Below are 19,862 nucleotides of genomic sequence, written 5' to 3' on the forward strand. Positions count from 1 at the left end.
TGGGAGGTGACCAACCTCACCCCACAGTCCAGAGCAAGAAAAATTGTCCCAGTTTGGGTAATATGGCTGTCGCAGGAGGGGAAGAATCAAACAGGGTTTGGGTTATGCTTAAGAGACCTAACTAGGATAATCAATAAACTCCCTCTGTAGAACTCTTAATGAAGTTATGTAATATAGTAATACAGCATGAGAGAAAAGACATAAATAATTACGTTATTAAATGCAAATTCAAGATTGGCATAAAACCATCATTTCTGAACTCAAACAGTCCTACAACTAGAATAAAAACAGTCTTATACCTGGCCAGGCAGGATGGCATAAGTCTGGCCCTGAGCGCTGGGGGTGAAGTCCTGATGGTTCACATGGGGGCAGGGACAAGGTGTTGCAGGTCACCAGCCTCAACCCACAGTTCACAGCTGGACAAATCCCAGCTGGGGTAATATATCTGTGGCAGGAGAGGAAGAAACAAACAGGGTTTGGGTTTAGGCTTTAAGGACTCCTAATTTAAATTTAAAGATCAAGCCTCCAGCTAAGCTACAAGGAGAAATGTCTGCAATCAGAGTTCTTTCAACATTGTGGAATGCCAGAGATCCAGATAGGACAGATAAATTCCCACTGCAGGAAGTTTTAATTAGCCTAAGTGATGTAATGTGGTAATACAACTCCAGAGAAGAAGACAGAAATAGGGATAGGTATCATGATACTATCTGCTGTGGTTTGATAACAAACAATCGTGTTTAAAAGGGACACGACGCCTATCACAGGTCCCAGGAAATAATGGCGAGGTTTCCTGTGTGGACAGGATAGCGATGGGAATCAATGAGTCAGATCATTTGGCTCGGCTCACCAATAAGAGCCGACTCTTTCGGCTCCCAAACAGCGTATTGCCAATTATTCCCTTGAATTTCCTAATGATTGTTGTTCATTTTGATTACAAAGAGTACAATACAAAAAATCTCATATGTGCGAGTTGGCTTCAACGTTCAGCTCAAAAGAGCCGAATCAAAAGAGCCGAATCAAAAGAACCGATTGACTCGCGAACGACACAGCACTAGGACAGAAACGATGAGGCTACCGGGGAAAAAAAGAAAAGAAAACAGGAAAACGACTTGACGGCTGTTTATCCCAGGCCGTGCTGAGTCATTTTATCCCTCATGTTAATGAGAAAGGAGAACGATATGATATTGGAGTGATTCAGTAATGAAAATGCTGGGGTGCTGAGGGAAAAATGCTTAGCTCCTTTGCTCAGTTGCTCTATAAGGATGTATTTTATATGTTCAGTCGTCTTGACTAAGGCTTTAGCGCCCCCTCTTGGAGACAATGGAAACTGTTCTAGCCACACTGAATATTTCAATAATCCCTGTTGGCCCTAATAATAAAAATATGTTAAAATTTACCGTTAAGTTTTACAAAGGAGGGTACAGTGGCTTAGGGTTAGCACTGTTACCTCGCACTTCTGGGGTTGGAGGCTTGAATCCTGCCTCGCGCCCTGTGTGCACATGTTCTCCCCATGGTTCAGGGGTTTCCTCTGGGTACTTCGGTTTCCTCCCCCAGTTCAAAGACATGTTGTGGGCTGACTGGCATTTCCAAATTGTGAATGGGTGTGTGTGAGATTGTGCCCTGCAGTGGGTTGGCACCCATCCAGGGTGTCCCCTGAGTTCCCTGGGATAGGCTCCAGGCTCCCCTGTGACCCTGTGTAGGATAAACGCTACCGATGGATGGATGGATGGTTTTGCATATGCATAACATAATAAAATAATCACAGTGCATAACACAATCATATTCATAAGGAATTTATGAATGTTTATATGTACATTCATGAAGTTTTCATTGGTTCTATTACACAAACGTTTAAAAAATAATGCAGCATTTTGAAAACATTTCATCGTTTGTGTTATTTAATACAAGTCAGATTTAATATAGATGTGTTCACACACAAACACAAATGAAATGTTGATCTAATAAACAACTGATGTATTTTTTGTGAGGTTAGCTAAATAGTGTATTATTTTCTTGATAATAAAACCTGAACTATATAAAACAACAACAAAATGTGTATTGATTTTGACATGGCATTTATTCAAATACAGTAACTAATAACATTTATTAGATTACATTTATATCATATTTACTGTATTACATATAGTTTTATGGTATCACATTTACAGATTAGTAAACTGTAAAAGCTGTTACAGTTGTATCGTATATCACACACACCTCAAGCGCATACACGCTATCAACCATTCAAAAACAATATTTTAGGTTAAATTTATAAAATTTTTCAGTTTGCATAACCTGTGAATGCACATATCCTTTAAATCCAACTCTCCATTGCATTACAGTGCATTATATTCATTATCTAAATGTTTCCAGCCAAATAAAAGCGAGCAATGAAAATAGCTTCATGAATACATAAGAAACATCTCTGAAATTTATTAATCTGAACGTGAAGGACTTTGAAGTAACAGAATTTTAATGAAATAAGAGATTCCATTATGAGCATAAATGTGTTCATTTATAATTCATTTTCCTTTTTTTGTACTTTAAAAAAAAACAATTAAAAAAGTACAATATTGTTCAACATACAAAGAATAATAAAACCATATTACCCTGTTAGATCAGAAATGATCCAGAGGTAATCTGATTTATAGTGCACTTTTAAAGTAATCTAAAAAGTAACTCATAAGATCTCTAAATCAGTGACATCTATAATAAGTACCAGATTACCCTTACTAAGCAATCTTGCCAACAATGATGTTTGAGCAGTTCTGCAATCACAAGAAGTCAGATGAGGAAGTTGTCCTGGCTCTAGGGTCATAAAAAGAAAAACATGCTGGTTAAAATTAAGTCTCTGTTCTCAGGCCCATGCATTATACACAGTGGATCTCCTTTTTGAGAGAGCTTTTGTTGTTATTTAGTTCTGTTTAAATGTTTGTGAGGGCTGCACAGTGGCACACTGGTTAGCTTTGCCAGGTCACAGCTCCAGACTCCCCGAGTTCGATCCTCTGCATGCATGGGTTTCCTCCTGGTTCTCTGGTTTCCTCCCAAAAGCATGCTGGTTGGTGAATAAAGGCTACTCTACATCACCTCTAGGCGTGAATGAATGAATGTGTATGCACATGCTGCCCTGTGATGAAGTGGCATCCCATTCCGGGTGTATTCCTGCCTCATGCCCAGTGTTCCTGGCATAGACTTCAGATCCACCTGGGATAGGATCCTGATCCTGACCAGGATAAATCAGTTACTGAATGAATGACTATTTATGAGTAACCAGAGGGTCCAACTGACCTGAAAAGTTTCAAAGCCTATTATACTATGAAGATATCTCAAGCCTGTGAGTGCTATGCTCAGGATTAGCAGCTACTTTAATATATACAGTGGGAGTGGAAGGCATTTTATCTGCAGACTTGACCTAAAATTATGAAACAGCACAGCTGGAGAAACAGTTTTGTAAACACATGATAATGATGAATCCAGATGTTTGGTGTCTGGTTGGCCTCTCAGTCTCTTGAATGGACTCTTTATCCAAAGGGTTTCCACTCTGGAGCCGGAAATACCTCCATCATTCCATGCGCCGCCCATTCTGTAGTCTTACAGAGATTTTCCGGTTTGTAGGACGTGACTTCCGGTCGGTGAGACGTGGCTTGGGGTAGGATAATCAAGCAGACAGTTAGCGCTGTCTCGCGTCCTCCTCACTTCTGGCTGTGACTCAACCGCACTGGATGGCAGGGACAAGCCGGAGCAAACATTTCAGCAATCTCAGCAGGGTAAGATAAGAAAAAACTGCTTTTTCAAAATGATTATTTGCACATCATTGCTAAAAAGCAACAACTAGCATATTTTTTTTTTCAGACTTACAACGCTGAGGAGATAGTTTGAGTCCTTTAAGAGAGTTTGTTTACTGAAGGAGCTGCTATTTCTGAACAGTTTTAAATGCGACCGTAAACAGAAATGCAGAATTTATAGACTTGAGCATTTTAATTTGCGGAAGTCAAACTGATGTCTGTCGCCAAGCATTTCAAGCATCCGAAGCCCCCAAAGGCTGGAAAATATAGCTGTAGTTTGGCACTAAACACTCTGCAGCGTGCAGTTTGGCACTTTGGCACTTTGTCTAGCTTATGTTGCATCTAAAGTTAGCTAGATATTCCTGAATCCCATTCACGGTTTGAACATTGACTTCAGAATGTAACTGACTTCCAGTACAACACTGACTTCATCCACTACTCTGCAGCTTTACCTCAACGCTCATTCTGTACCAGAGCCACAGAACTACTTTGCATTGTTTGTACAGCTCTCCAACCTAATTAGGCTGTGTGTAATATTATTCATGTATTGCGTGTTAAAGATGAGACGAACTCCATGAAGGTCCATCCATGTGGAGGCCGGAGTTGGATCAGCCTAAAACTTCATATACTTCTGGGATCGAGTGCGCATGCGCACATTGTAAACAGCTTGCCACTGTTCTGCGTTATGGCGTTTTTTCCACTTCTTGTATTTTGTCCTAGGCTTACAAATACTACCAATAACAATAAAATATCACAATGTGGAGAAATAAAAGCGCAATACATACTATGGAAATATGAGAAAAGCAAAGTTTCTGTACATGTTTTAGTGTCTGTAGTAGGTATGTACCAAGCCAATATTTTCCATTTTCAATACAATTTTTTTTTTTTATCTAAGTATAGTCTGATACCAGATTCTGATCCAGTACTGATCTCTTCACAGTAACCAAGCCTAGATTCTGTATGCTTTTGTTTCTAAATAATGCAAGACATCAGAGGTGCAATGGAGGCATGAATTCTTCCTGTGTTCATGTCCAAAATTTGTGTCCTATCCCCCAATATAATACATTTACCACATGAATTATTCCAGTGGATCAGTTTGGACAGTTTTCCAAATGTGATCTGATAACAGTTTAGTTCAGTCTTTCAGGCTGATTTTGTTCCTGACAGCAACACCCAGGATCAGTATATCTCTAGTTTCTTAAATACATTCGGATGGCCAGATTTTAAGCATTTATTATTACTTATTTGCCAGTTTGTGCATCAAAATATATATCAAAATATCTTCTGATTCTTTTGTGGCAATGATACAAGATGCAGCAACTAAATAATAAAGATGTTTTGCTGTAATGATTATATGTATATGTACAGCTGTTAAAAGTCAGCTTAATGGAAGGAATGCATGTTTTATTTCAGAAATGAAAGCATTTCTCTGTAAAGCATTCAAACCAATCTAACTCCCCTTCTTTTCTGTCATATCAATTTTTGTGTGTGAAGATTCCTTTCTGCATTGCAGCACGCTGCATGCTGATCAGGAGCACTCTACAGAAGTCTGGCCTCATGAGCGTCGGCCCCGGGAGGCCCGTTTGGGCTCTGGCTGCTCTTCTGGTCGGTGCCGCCTTGCTGGCTGTCACCTCTACGTCCTCTTCCAGTGGGAAGAAAGTTGCTCAGACGGCACTGGCTCATGCGACGGCGGGCGCTGCCGGCCCAGGTACCTGGTGCGCCGAGGAGTTGCTGGGCTTCCACAGCCTCACCAATATGCTGTCCAGAGAGGGCACAGATGTTTGGTTCTGCTCCCTTATGGGCTCTATTGCTGTGGGTCTCAGTGGAATCTTTCCCCTCCTGGTGATCCCTATTGAGGCAGGAGCAGCACTGAAAACTGAGGGTAAGACACACCTGTATTATTGTTCTGTTCTAGTGAGGGTTCTAGTGTCACATCTCCGACTTGGAAGAAAAATGATCCTGAACATTGTGCGTTCCACTCAGAGTGGGTCAAGATTGTAACTGTTGCAAGCTTAAAGAGAGGATGAAGCCTCACAATGAAGCATGAAACCCTCAGAGAGCCTAGTATAAGAAACAGTTAATGTTTACAAGAACAGTATTTCATCATTAGGGCTATGAATGATCTAAATGGTCTGTGTCTTTTCCACTGTGCAAAGTGTTATTTATGCATATCTCTCAAATGCTGGAACATTTAATAACTGGAAACTATTCCACAGTAAAAGAACAAGTGTCTTTATTATTCTAGAGTTCAATGTATTACACTGGATTATTATGGGCGTCAACTCCTAAACACACTCCTGGCTCCTAAACAACTTTGCAGCACATTTTCTGGCCTGAACTAAGCCTGGGTCTGAGTTTCAGTAGTTACTGAACTACCAGTATTTCTCATAATTTGTAGGAAGAATAGTTATTTGACATATGTGTGCAACCCTGAGCTAAGTTTTAACTTGTGCAGCCAGACGTTTCATTGTAGCAGTATATGTAATTCTGTGAGTTCAGAATAGTTGAGTGGCAATACAGAGTTATGCTGTGATGTGGCCAGATGCAGCCATGGATGACAGTCCTCTTAACGAAAGCTGAACTCAGTCGGAAAATATTTTGAGCAGAGCCCTTAAGCAATTCTTTCCACACCTGTCAAGACTTGTCCGAATATCCAATTGTGCTAGGCGTTCATAAGAAAATGCTCAAGAAGTCATAAAGCAATCACTCCAGGAGTGGCCTCGCTTCTCTGTTGCTTTTTTGAGATAGTTGCTTTTGATTGAAGGGGTATAAATATACTTTCCCAGTCTGGTTCCAGGGAGGAAATGGTATGAGTCAAGCGGAACATCTGAGTTTGACCTGTTCAAGCAGAATGCAGTGGGTTGGAGTTTGGTTAAAGCCCTGTTAATTATGGTGCATTGGGTGTGCCCTGTGCTGCAGGGGATGAAAGATGGCACAAGTAACAGATTTAGCTTCCTAATCCTGTTGCACCAAAAAAAAAATGTGTAGCAATAGGTGATAGAATATTGTGATTTTTCTGCATACTACAGATGCTGGCCAAAAACGGACCAGCATCCACTTATCTCAAAGCACTTATCACATCACTCGCATCGGCACCACGTTCCGTCCGATCCTCTAGCACTGCTCGACTGGTCCCACCATCTGTCAGGGTGCAAGGAAGGCATGCATCGAGACTCTTCTCTGTTCTGGCACCAAGGTGGTGGAATGAACTTCCCTTAGATGTCCGAACAGCTGAGTCACTGGCAGTCTCCAAACGATGTCTAAAGACTTACCTCTTCATAAAGTACTTAAATTAGCACTTACCAAAAAAAAAATTAAAAAATTGTATTGTCTGAGCGCTTGTCTGTTTCCTCTCCAAGGTGAGTTTTTGGACTGATGATATTCCTAGTTTGTGACCTAGTGAGCCAGTATCAGAATGTATTTTTAATAGACTTCAAAGCACTTTTGTAAGGGCATCTGACAAATGCCATAAATGTAAATACAAAAGAATACTTTTCGGATAAGTATCCCCTTGTTTGCATGGCCCTGACAAAAGCAATTAATTTAACATGGCTCTCCCATCTATCAGAGTTCTTGTGCAGGTATAAAGAAGTATGTGAGAGTACATACACTAACTGTCCACATTATTAGGAAAACCTGTACACTTGCACATTCATGCAGTTATCTAATCAGCCAATCAGGTGGCAGCAGCACAATGCATGAACACATGCAGATACAGGTCAAGAGTTTCAGTTAATGTTCACATCAGACATCAGGATGGGGAAAAATTGTGATCTCAATGACATGGTTCAGGCATGGTTGTTGGTGCCAGATCGGCTGGTTTGAATATTTCAGAAACTGCTGATCTCCTGGGATTTACACACACAACAGCCTCCAGAATTTACACAGAATGGTGTGAAAAACAAAAAAACCAGACTGGTCTGAACTGACAGAAAGTTTATAGAAACTCAGATAAACTCTTTACAACCATGGTGAGCAGAAAAGACTCAGCATGCACAACACAAACCTTGAGGTGGATGGGCTACAACAGCAGAAGACCACATCAGGTTCCACTCCTGTCAGCCAAGAACAGGAATCTGAGGCTATCATGGGCACAGACTCACCCATGGGCACAGTAAAGACTGGAAAAAGACCAGGAGATTTATTTATTTTATTTTATTTTATTTCTTTTTCAACTGTCTGGTTTGGGTGAGCCTGTGCCCATGATAGCCTCATATTCCCGTTGCAAAGAGTGAATATTAAGCAAGTGATTTACTATAGTTACTATATTACTAGTTACTATATCCTTCCTGGCAGCTCAAATCTGGCAATTTTCCTCTGACCTCTCTTATCGACAAGGTGTTTCTACCCACAGAACTGCCACTCACTCAAGGTTTTTTGTTTTTTGCACCATTCTGTGTAAACTCTAGAGACTCTTCTGTGTGAAATTCCCCAGAGATCAGCAGTTTCTAAAATACTCAAACCAGCCCATCCGGCACCAACAACCATGCCACGGTTAAAGTCACTGAGATCTCCATTCTGATGTTTGATGTGAACTGAAACTCTTGACCTGTATCTGCATGATTTTATGCATTGCGCTGCTGCCTCATGATTGGCCAATTAGAAAACTGCACAAATGTGCAGGGTTACAGGTATTTCTAATAAAGTGAATGGCAAAAGAATATACACTGACCAAAGTAAGACCAATGGCACAGAGTTTGTCTGGAGAGATTTTCTTATTCTCTGCACTAATATAGCCTTCCTATTGCATCACATTTTTATGACAAGGTTACTGACCTTTAAAAAGAGCAGCAGAACTGTGCAATGAAAGCTTAATTGTCAGGAAAAACTAGTGTTTTTTTTTTTTTTTTTTACAAGAACATGGCACAATCCCTGAACTTGATTAGTGCAGACTTTTTAGAAAGAATGTTTTTGTCAGTTGACATTATGGACACGGGCAAAAGTTTGCATCCCTCATGGTTTTAGAATTGGGAAAAAAGTTATGCTTTTTGTGGATGTATCCAGAAACACAACAATTGAAAACACAAGGTTTTTTTTTTTTCTTTCTTTTCTTTCTTCATTGTGAAGAATTGTTGGTCAGTCTTTTGTCATGCCTTTCGGTCTCCAGACCTGATTTGAGGAAAGTCTATGTCTTGTAGGTGTACACACTTTTGCACTCGACATTAAACTGCAACAGAACTAATGTTGTTTTAGGCAGTAGTCACAGTGATCTTATCAGGATCAAATTCTTAAGTGCATAATAACATGTTTGTGGTCATCCTCTCTATCTTGATTTTTTTTTTTATCTGTTAAGACTACATTAAACAACTCAAGCTGCTTAATGTTGTTGGTAAGAATGTGTGAAAGAATGAACCTTTTGGCTTAACACTAACAGTGACTCATATTCTTTCTGCAGCTGGCTGCCAAAACCTAAAGAAGCTGCTGAGTTTTGCAATTGGAGGTCTCCTCGGCGATGTGTTCCTCCACCTCCTCCCTGAAGCCTGGGCTCACACATCCAGCAATAGTAAATAAATGCTCTCTTTTTTTTCTATTATTTATGACCCTGGTTACTTAGATTCAAGCTCTTGCTTTGTGTTCGTTTGCATTCATCTGATGTCCTGCTTTTTCTCCACCCAGACATGGTTTTGAAATTCATCTATTCATCCACCTGTTCTTTCATCTTTCATTCACATGGATGTCTTTTGTTGTGCCTTATTATAAAAGGTTTATTCATGAAGGGGCTATTATTAAACCCATGTAAGAGTGATACTCTGGTTTTACTGGTGTTTTATCTGCCAGGCTTTCCAGACAGTTCAGGAACACTTTTTAATAGACAGATAAATAGCTCAATATTACTTTATTGATGCCCAAGGGGAAAATTGGGTGCTACAGCAGCAAAAGACACAAGTACTAAAGAATGGTATAATGTTCAACAATGAATTAACAATTAACACAGTGGAAAGGTGCAAAAAATCCAAGGTGCAGAAGGACAGCATCAGAATAACAATAACAGAATAGGTGCAAAACTACAACAAGGTTTTATAGATCCGTTTTATGCTGATTATCTAAAAAATAGTGTTTTTGGTTCTCCTTACCTTATTTAGTATTTGTTTCTTTGATTTGTGTCATTGGTTGCCGAGTTGGTACATGTGTGTGTGTGTGTGTGTGTGCGTGTGTATATGTGTATATATATATATATATATATATATATATATATATATATATATATATATATATATATATATATATATATATATATATATATATGTGTCTATTGTATAGTTGCGCTATTGTAAGATAATTTATGATGGTATTGGCATTATATCGTCATGTAGCCCATGTCTCACCATCTCACCTCAGCTACACATGTACCTAATCACTTTATCTGTTCTTTTTTTTTGGGTTGGTTAGACACGAGTGAGAAACACTACCGTACCCAAGGCTTGTGGGTGGTTATGGGACTGTTGTCCTTCCTGCTGCTGGAGAAGATGTTTCCAGATGAGGACGGTGCTTCAGACAACAGCGCCGTAAACCATGCAAACAATGTAAGTCTTCCATGTACAATAATACTACACAGTTAAAAAATAATATTCCAATGCTGTTGAATTCTCAAATCTGATCGGTCAGAAGGTGTTGATGTCTATGGCACACTCTCATATATTGTAAGGATAATAATAAACAGATTTAAAATGTGTTGTTGTGTAACGAATAACGAAATGTATAATGGTTGATATTTTGAAGCTTTGTGTAATGAGAAGTTTATTTTAACATTTATGGAAGGAGTCTCCAGTGTCAGTGCTTGGTAATTTTTCTACCATTGGAGAGTGGACAGAGGATTTTGCACTTTCTGGTTTCTCGGGTACATGACTGTTATAACTCTTAGTTCCTGTTAACACTTAGGTTATAACTTATCTTTCAGGTGTTCCATAACATTAAATGTTACTATAAACTGATAAAACATATTATGTGACACACTTTAATTAATAAAAACGTAATTCTTGGCAGATCACTGTGGTGTAAGAGGACTAAAATACTTGGGGAAATGCTGTTATTGGAAAATAAACAACTCTGCTTCATGTTGCGCTCCAAAATGGCGATCAAATGACCTGGAGTTTGTTGGTGTTTAATTTCAGGAATATTGCATCAGCAACCTCATGAAATGATCCTTGTTATGGACAATAGTTAAATTGTTCCCTAGTACATTTCTGTTCTGCCTGATTTTTGTTGTTTTGGTTTATAATCTGTGTCCATACTTGCACAATCATGTTAGAGTTGGGATTGTGCAACATATTTCTGAACCTCATGATGGCACCATATCAGTAAAGACCACTGCTCACTATCTAATAAACAGCCTTCCACCGTGTGTGTACGGGACTGGCTTAGTAGGAGCACATGCTAAAGCAATGTGTGGTATATACACTTCAGTGGGTCTTGAAGAGGAATTCCATATTTTTTTAAAGTTAAGAATAATTCACCCATTGAGGAAAATTATCAGTTCAAAAGTTTACATCTGTCTTTCTGAATGTGATATATTCTGTAATAACGTATGCTCACTGTTTGCTCTTAAATAACTGCCTCCACCCTCTCTTGATATTTTCTGAAGAGCTGATTAGATTCTTTCACTTGTAATATTAGCCTCTATTTTTCTTGCCATGTCTGTCTAACTTTACCAGATGTAATACAAAGCCTTCTTCACATCGGGGTCTGGAAATCTAGCGGATCAAGCCAAAACATAAATTTCAAACTGTCTTGTTGATTATTTTGCCTTCTTTTTTCTGCCAGAATCCGCACACAGACATTTACTAGATAGAAACCTTTTTATCCACCTAGAAGACATAGGGGACTATAGCTACACTTTAATTGTAATGCTGTGAACTGCACTGTAAACCATTATAAACCATCCCCAAAAAGGGGAGGAAGAATGTAATGCACTCTTGCCAGTTACCATTACAAAATAGTTTTTGCTCAACCAGTCTATTTCTATCCAAGTTTCTAAGGCCTCAGGGGTGATGCCCCTGAATGTCTTCTGCATCAGTGATGTCCAGCACAGTCACTCTCTTGTTTCCAGTCATGTGAAGTCTTTGAATTGTGAAGTGCCAATCATGATTGAGCAGACAGTTGATTTTGGTTTGCATTGTTTCCATGAACCCTCAGCTTTTCTAATTCTCCACTGGCTGGTTCAGTCCACTACAATTGGATGCTCCAATTAAAAATGGTATGCCTTTGGGAATAACCGAGTTCATCGACATCCACCTATGCTGTAGCCAATTTAAAAAAAAAAAAAAAAAAAAAAACACCTATTGTTTTCATTAGCTGTGCTGACTGGCTCGAGTTGTAGGCTATAATAACAAGACATAAGCCTCACATAATTTGGGAGTTAATCTCAGTGAGAATGAAACTCAAGTAAACTGCAGATGCTCTTCTGTAAAAACAATTACTTTGTAAGCCAAAGTATTTTTGCAAAACTGTTGTAAAATGGTCTCTGAAGCACCAAGAAATGTATTTCAACATATCAGAGCTTTAAATCATCTGCAACCCTGTTTTGAAGTTGTTCTAAGACCTAATCTAAAATCTTAAACACTTCTGAGTTTGTTCATATATCAATAATTATGCAGAGAAATATTTGCATTTCCTATTTAATACTGCTGTGTAAGTGACATGAAGACACTGCATTCCTTTTTTTTTTGTGTTAACTTTTCTTTTCATCTGATGTCAGCTGGTTTGAAACCTGAGAAAGAAGGCAGGTTGAATTGGATAATTAATGCAACAAGTGATTGTGTGAAGCTCTTGAAGCATGTGCTGTATGCTCATGTCTGAAAATGTTTCTATATCTGTTTATGTACCATTCCCAAATCTAGACAAACTTCCATGGTGTTCAGAGGCTACCGAAAGTCCCTTTTTTGGAGTTTTACTTTCAGGGCATTGCATCAGGCCCAGGTCAATATTTACCCTGTTTTATAGCTCCTGCAGAGCAGTAAAGAAAGACTGGATTATTTATTTCCTTGCCAAACGTCCAAGATCAAAGAATTAGACTCCCATGCTCTCTAATATTTGTTCCTTCTGCTTTGCTCATGCATCTTCTCTCCCTTCCCTCTATATTTAATATACCTTTTTTTCTTGGCTGCCTTTTCATGTTGGATTTGCATTGGTTATCAGGGCAGAATGAGGATTCAAAGCTTTATCACAAGCAGGAAGAAAAGTGGATTCAGAGAATTTCACTGAAACTGCAGTCTTCTGGCCCTGATGGTTTTTCTGGCATATGGGCATCCTAATCAAGCATTTTTTTTAATCATTTCTGTGCTGCTTTTGTTTTAAATTGCTGTTTGAGAACTGAAGGTCATGTGGTGCTGTGTGCCCAGGCAAGACCAGTGAGGTAGATTGACAACCAAGGCTGTGAAGCTGGTTATAAATAGAGTCCAACAGGAAGCAGCTGCAGCCAGTCCTGTACCAGCAGACGCAAAAGTCGTCTGAAGTCAGTAGAGCAGCTCAGCAACCACAGGCAAGAGAGAGCAAAACCCCACCAGAGAGGAAACATCTAATTTTGCCGTTCCACTGAGTCGAAAAATCCAGTGGCCTCTGAAATTCTCAGACCCAACACGTCAGTGTTTACAGGGAAATCTCAGTTGCTTGGTTCCAGACTGACAACATTCAGGCACATTTAAATGATCTCTATTTTTTCTAGAGAAAAAAGAGAACAGTTTGTGGCCTCCACCATCAGAGGAAAGTTTTCTTTTTGTGTCTACTTGAAAATGCTAAATTAGCACTTTGGACTTAACTGATCTTTTTTTTCTTTTTTCTTTCTGTTTTTTTTTTTTTTTTTCTTTTTTCTTTTGAGACAAAATATGCCCTTGGGCACACGCTAGGATTTTGTTAAATTCACCAAAGAACCTGTTGCTCCTTCCTAGATTTGAGTAATGTATGATCTCACAAGCAGAGGGAAGCAGATGTCATTTTGGCTTATGAAAGCTTGAAATGTGGGGAAAAAAATCTTCTTTTGGTTCTCATGGTTTAAAATTTCAACAGTTCTGTCATGTCGGTTTCTCACTTCTCCTTTACAATTGTGAGAAAGTTTGTGAAGTCTTTGGGATGATCTGGATTTATGCCATGACTCCTAATGTGATCGTTATCATTTAACATCTTCAAGGCTCTACAGTTCCATTCCTGGGGGACAAGTGTCACCTATTGTTCTGTGATTTAGCTGCTCAAACACACCGGAGTTGGCCATACTGGCCAGTTAATTTCCAAATTCAATAGGTGTTTTGGAGCAAAAAAAATGACCAAACTGCATTTTTTAAATTGAAACCTTTGCATTATTGTGACTTTGAATTGCATTGAATGGCCATCACCCATTCATACTGAATTCCTCAAAATTCAGTGTTATTCTCATAACTGTCTCTTTCTTCCCCTCAATTTTAGTCCTCTTCAGCAGATTGCCAGTGTGACTGTTTTACATCTTCAGAAATAAACGGCAGCTGCTCCAATAACAATTCCAACTCCAAGCCAGCGACTGAGATCAGCTCACAGCCTGGACGAGAGAAGATAAAGGTTAGTTGGAACTTGTGGTTAGTGGAGATACAAAGTGCCAAATGTTTACTCTTAGGACATTCCTGAGGGAAGTTAAGGATTTTCACATGAATTTTGTAGAAGATAAAAAGCAACATTCCTTTTGTTGGAGGCTAAAATGCACAAACATCACATAAACTACACATCCCTTCCAAATACAAATGAACAATATTTTAACTGAACCTTGAAGTGCTTTGTTCAAAAAAGTTGTTTTTTCTTATTTCAAAAAAGAATTGCTTATTTCACTAGTCATGTAATTAATTTTTTTTTTTTTTTTGCTGTTCATTGTAAAGTTTTTTTTTTAAAAACTTGTGTTGTAATACCTTTGCCAATGAATTTGTTTGTTTTATTTAATTAATGAATTAACTAATTTTTTCCAGACGAGTGGCTATCTGAACCTTCTGGCCAACTGCATCGACAACTTCACCCACGGCTTGGCAGTAGCAGGGAGCTTCCTAGTCAGCAGGAAGGTAGGAGAGCTGAGAGATTAGTGTCACACTGACGCTCGTTTGGACTCATTAATACCTACTGTGAGCCGCTTGAACACATTAGGTCCACTGTAATTAAGAAGCCATGTTCCAGTTTTTGTCAAGATTCCGCTAATGCTAATTTCTGCTACATTATTAAGCCATTTGAATGTCATCAAGATTGACTGACATGTTCCAGCCCTTATTAGATGTTGACATGCTTGATAATATGTACAAGTGAATGAGCTGCTATAGTTCAGAAAGAGGAATGTGCACTTTTTGGTGTTCCAAAACTGATAATTTGATAAATTGAGAATTAAAGGACGGTCATATTGGGTGTAGTCTAAGACACATCCCATACTGAAAGAGCAGTCCTCTTGTTTCCCACTTTAACTTGGCCACTTCCACATGTCCTATGTCTGTCCTGGCTCACTATCAGTTTGGAAGTGCAAAGGCCAGATCCCACCTCTTCCAAAGAACATGAAGCCTTGCTGTTAAAGCTGCATTCTTCTGAACAGTCTTTAACACGTCTACTGTGTTAGATGGCAGTAGATGTCTGACAGATATATTCTATATTTGTTAATCTTGTGTACGTGAAGATTAGAGAATAGGAGATTACTGTAAAAGGGTGCTGTGCTCTTTGCGTTGGTTGTGTAGTATTAATAGGATAGCTGCATGTAGGAAATGTCCAGGTGGAGAACCATAAGGCTCACAGCTTGTCTGCTGTGGGAGTTTGAGAGTGTGACATCCAGTTTATTTCCTCTCAGATACTCACACATACTCTTATTTTGTGTACTGAACAGGCAAGAGTGCTCTTAATGAAAATTTATATGTCTATATTCTAGTTTTTGCTAAATGTAATATGGGCTTTCAGTTGATGATGGTCATCTCCAGAATTTGAATTATTACATTTTTTAAGCCCCAGAATGAATTATTACCCCCCCCCTTTTTTTTTCATTCTTTATCATCATCATCATCATTATTATTATTATTGTTATTGTTATTATTATTATTATTATTATTATTATTATTATTATTATTATTATTATTATTAATTGCACCCAGGGACTTTATTTATTCATTTATTATCTATTTTATTTTTTATTTATGTATCTATTTTCTTTTATATACTGAAAGGGGAATGCTGATAATTTTGAGAAAAGCTATGGAAAAAAAGGACTAAGAAAGAAAACTAAGTACATTTAGTACAAGAAAATTAAACATTTTGAAAAGTTGTGTGAGAATAAAACTGTACAGCATCTCCATATGTACAAACCTAATGTCACTCATTTTTACTCATTTTCTTGAAGGGTGCCAATAATTCTGAAGAGGACTATGTCATGCAACACCAATAGTTTTTTTTTTTTTTTTTTTTAAATAAAGACTATAGACTAACCAGTGGACAGAGATTTGTTAGAGCATGTCTCTATTCATGTGTTTTAAGGTGTATCAGAGCTGATGAGTTTTTTCCTCTTCTCTGACAGGTTGGCTTTCTGACAACCTTTGCAATCCTGCTGCATGAAATCCCCCATGAGGTGAGTCTCTCTCTTTCTGTCTCTCTTTTGATAAGTGCACTTGAAATGCAGGGCTCAGTGCTCAGAGGCGTAGCAGCACCACACCATCATTCTTTGTGGCAGTGCACTTCATTAAAATGAATCAATATTAATTCAATGATTAGGCACTTGGGAGTCATTGTTTGAAAATTTTCTCTCAGCGTTGTGGGCATGTGAGGACTAGCTTTTAAGGACTAGCTTTTGTTGTGATGCCTCTTATAGGCATTGCTAAGTAAAGGTAGTGTAGGTTTTAATACCTTGGAGAACTGTATAGTGAAGCTCTTTGTGTTTGTGTGTGAAGGTGGGAGATTTTGCTATTCTGCTGCGTGCTGGGTTTGATCGCTGGAGTGCAGCACGCATGCAGTTATCCACGGCACTGGGTGGAGTTCTGGGGGCATGTTTTGCTCTTTCTGCTCATTCACAGCAGGGTGCAGGTGAGACACCACATGATGCACATAACACACAAGATAATAGTCTCCATACAGCATTTATTATTCAATTTAAATAAGGCATCATGTTGCGATTATGGTTTCCTCATAAGCTAAGATATTAATAAAATAAGCTACAGAAGCTGCAATGGTTGACTTTTATAAAACTAAACAGCCATTATTTTTTGTGTTTTTTTTATTATTTTACTGCCACCCACTGTTGAAGGAATTCTTCAAACAAACTTGGTTCTATTTGTCAAAGTTTAAACCAAATATTAATCTAAACCACAATGACCCTGAGCAGGATAATGCAGTTACAGATGATGCATGAATGAAAGTAGCCTATGCATCATGCAACGCCATGCAAGCACTGTATAGGCTAAGCTCTCGTATTAATAAACGTGGCCTTTCTTTGTCCAGTGAGCTTAATATCTGACTGATCGCTCCCGTCTGCAAGAAAGTTAAAAAAATAAATAAATAAATGCCTGCTTCTGTGACTTTATTGTCGTGTCCCATGGGCTTCCTGTCTTGAGACAGGTCGATCCACAGGTCTTTAGGTCGATCGGGTGGAATTCTTTGCTGGGTCCGCATCCAGACCATGTTTAACCATTTGACTGCCTCTGCTTTAGGTGTTCTCAACAGTGCGACACTGTAGTGGTCTTATGTGTATTATTTCTTGCTTTTCTCTCCTGAAGAAAATGCCACAGCCTGGATCCTGCCCTTCAGCTCTGGAGGCTTTCTCTACATTGCATTGGTCAGTGTGGTGCCTGATCTTCTGGAGGAGACTAACTTCAGGTATTAGACCCATCTGGGCCACTTCACAATAAAGATTTTAATTCTGCAGAGAAGCATGCCTTAAAAACATTACATTATCTTCAGCTGTAGTTTCCCATGTTTGTCTCTTAATATTAAAATTTTGCGTGTACAACAGTATGTATTTTTGACATGCTATTGTTACAACCTGTTTAAAGACAAGACATCATGGAAATGAAATAGGGCCAGAGATAACCTATATAACACAAACCTTTTACTCTGATCTCCTCAGACATTCTTTACTACAGATCCTGTTGATCTTTTGTGGTGTCGGAGTCATGGCACTGCTTTCTGCTATAGCGGACTAGCCAGAGGACAAGGCTGCTCTCACTTAAAGACTTTCTGAATGAAAGACTGACATCTGCCAGTTTGGAGAACTGATGGACAATGCCCTCCACTATTTAAGCTTTAAAAAAGTTTGAGACTGACTGACTGATGTTCAGACTATCAGGTTTGTGTGTGTTGTTATATGTATATGTGTGTAATTCTTTTGTTTTGGACCTATACACAGGCACTTTGAATCAGAAATGTAGCTGACAAACACCAGCGCAAATGGTGGAAAAGGAGGGTACAAAAAGACCAAATTGCAATGATTGGCTTGTTACAGTGAGTACATGATTGGAAAAAGAGAGACATACAGTGAACATATTAATGGCTGTTGGGTCACTGTATATAATCCTGTCAAATATTTAGCTGAACATTGCATGACTTGTAGAATATGGGTGTTTGTTAGCAGTATGCCCATAAAACTATGCATTTTGATAATAGAAATAAGAGTATACTACTTAGCTCCAAAATTTCCCAAACTGTTAGTTAGCCTGGTTGCTCTAGTACTTGGCAGACTGTCCTGATTTTCTGCTGTCCTATCAATTCTCACAATCTCATGCTTCAATTTAATGAGCAGCCTTGGGTATTCATGGTAGGATGTATGGTTAAGCAGCCCACACACACACTCAGACACCACAGGCATAATGTATTCATGAACTCCCCATAGACAGTCATAACGGGTGCACTAACTTTTCCTTTCCAAGTATTATTATACAACTTTAAATTGTGTGTATTTAAGCATGCTGCTTTACTTTTTGTACAGTGTTATTTTTTCACTAATTTTGTATGTTCCACTACACCACTTGGGTTTAACTCTGGATAAATGCAGATGCAACAATGCAAATTCTATTTAGCCGCTTAGTGTTTTAGAGCCTTAGTGTTAGCCATATGCATTACTAGTTTATTCCTTCTCTTATGGCCTTTGGATTTTAAGATGTCTTGACTGAAGCTAACAGAGCATACATGAAGTTTCTATAATGAGATTAATCACATATTTCTTACAGGACATGTGGCCTTTTTTAAGCTTGAAATCACATTGTACAAGTTTCCCAAGAATGAATAAGAGAAAAAAAAAACTGCACACTGTAAAACAGAATGTTACTGAAAGTAATGCCAGTCATCAGTTGAAAGTATGGTTACATAAATGTATATATTTTTAAAAAAAAGGTATTTATTATATATGAAAGGTCATGTGTGAGAATGAACAAAGTTTTACTTCTGAAGTTTTTAACACTCCCGACACTGTTATTGAAATAAAAGAGCTGAAATGTCTGTAGTTTTATTCGTTAATATACTTTTCCCCCCAAAAAAATATCTACAATTTGTGTGTACTTATTTTTTCACATTTGCCTTTCTGATGAATTAAAACTTGATATACTTGAAGTTTATTGTATAGATGTACTCAGGGGTTAAATTGGGATTTAGCTGGTGGGGAAGGTCATTCATTCATTCATTCATTCATCTTCACTGCTTTATGACCAGGTCAGGGTCACAGTTAATCCGGATCCTGTCCCAGACACACTGGGTTTTTGGCAGGAAAACACACTAGATGGGATGCTAGTCTATCACAGGGCACCATACACACACACATTCACACTTAGGGGCAATTGACAGTCACAAAGCCACCCGCCAGTATGTTTTTGGGTGGTTGGATGAAACCGGAAAACCTGGAAAAAACCCTCGCCATCAGTTTAAGAACAGTGGAAATTAATTTATTAAGAGTGTTTAATGTTTTTAATTCCCCTAAAATTTAACCTAACTAGGAAATTGAGACTTAGGAATTAAAAGGTTCTATCTACCTTTTTTAGCACAAATAATTTTATATTAATCATAAAACTATTAGTTATTCCCATGCCAGGAAATTGAAATATGACGTTTTAATCAAAGTATTGCTCAGAAGTATGAATAAAGTCATAAAGTTTCATCTGCTCTGACCTTATTAAGGGT

The 19,862-nt window shown here is 38.4% G+C and overlaps 1 protein-coding gene across 2 annotated transcripts; it reads left to right on the forward strand.

Annotated features, from left to right (window-relative positions):
- The first annotated feature begins 3,609 nt into the window (after window positions 1–3,609).
- slc39a13 (solute carrier family 39 member 13) lies at window positions 3,610–19,187 on the forward strand. 2 transcript variants are annotated; one of them, XM_026937793.3, is made up of 10 exons: window positions 3,610–3,767; window positions 5,280–5,667; window positions 9,181–9,288; window positions 10,176–10,309; window positions 14,181–14,309; window positions 14,708–14,797; window positions 16,279–16,329; window positions 16,649–16,781; window positions 17,471–17,570; window positions 17,821–19,187. In XM_026937793.3, the coding sequence occupies exons 1-10, from the start codon at window positions 3,723–3,725 to the stop codon at window positions 17,894–17,896; spliced, it is 1,254 nt and encodes a 417-aa protein (XP_026793594.2). In that variant the 5' UTR covers window positions 3,610–3,722; the 3' UTR covers window positions 17,897–19,187. The 2 variants fall into 2 exon arrangements, with proteins under 2 accessions (XP_026793594.2, XP_026793596.2); XM_026937795.3 differs by having other exon boundaries at window positions 3,611–3,767; window positions 5,299–5,667.
- The last annotated feature ends 675 nt before the right edge of the window (window positions 19,188–19,862 follow it).

The sequence above is a fragment of the Pangasianodon hypophthalmus genome, chromosome 25 (genome assembly GCF_027358585.1).
Source record: "Pangasianodon hypophthalmus isolate fPanHyp1 chromosome 25, fPanHyp1.pri, whole genome shotgun sequence".
NCBI classification, from domain to species: Eukaryota; Metazoa; Chordata; class Actinopteri; order Siluriformes; family Pangasiidae; genus Pangasianodon; species Pangasianodon hypophthalmus.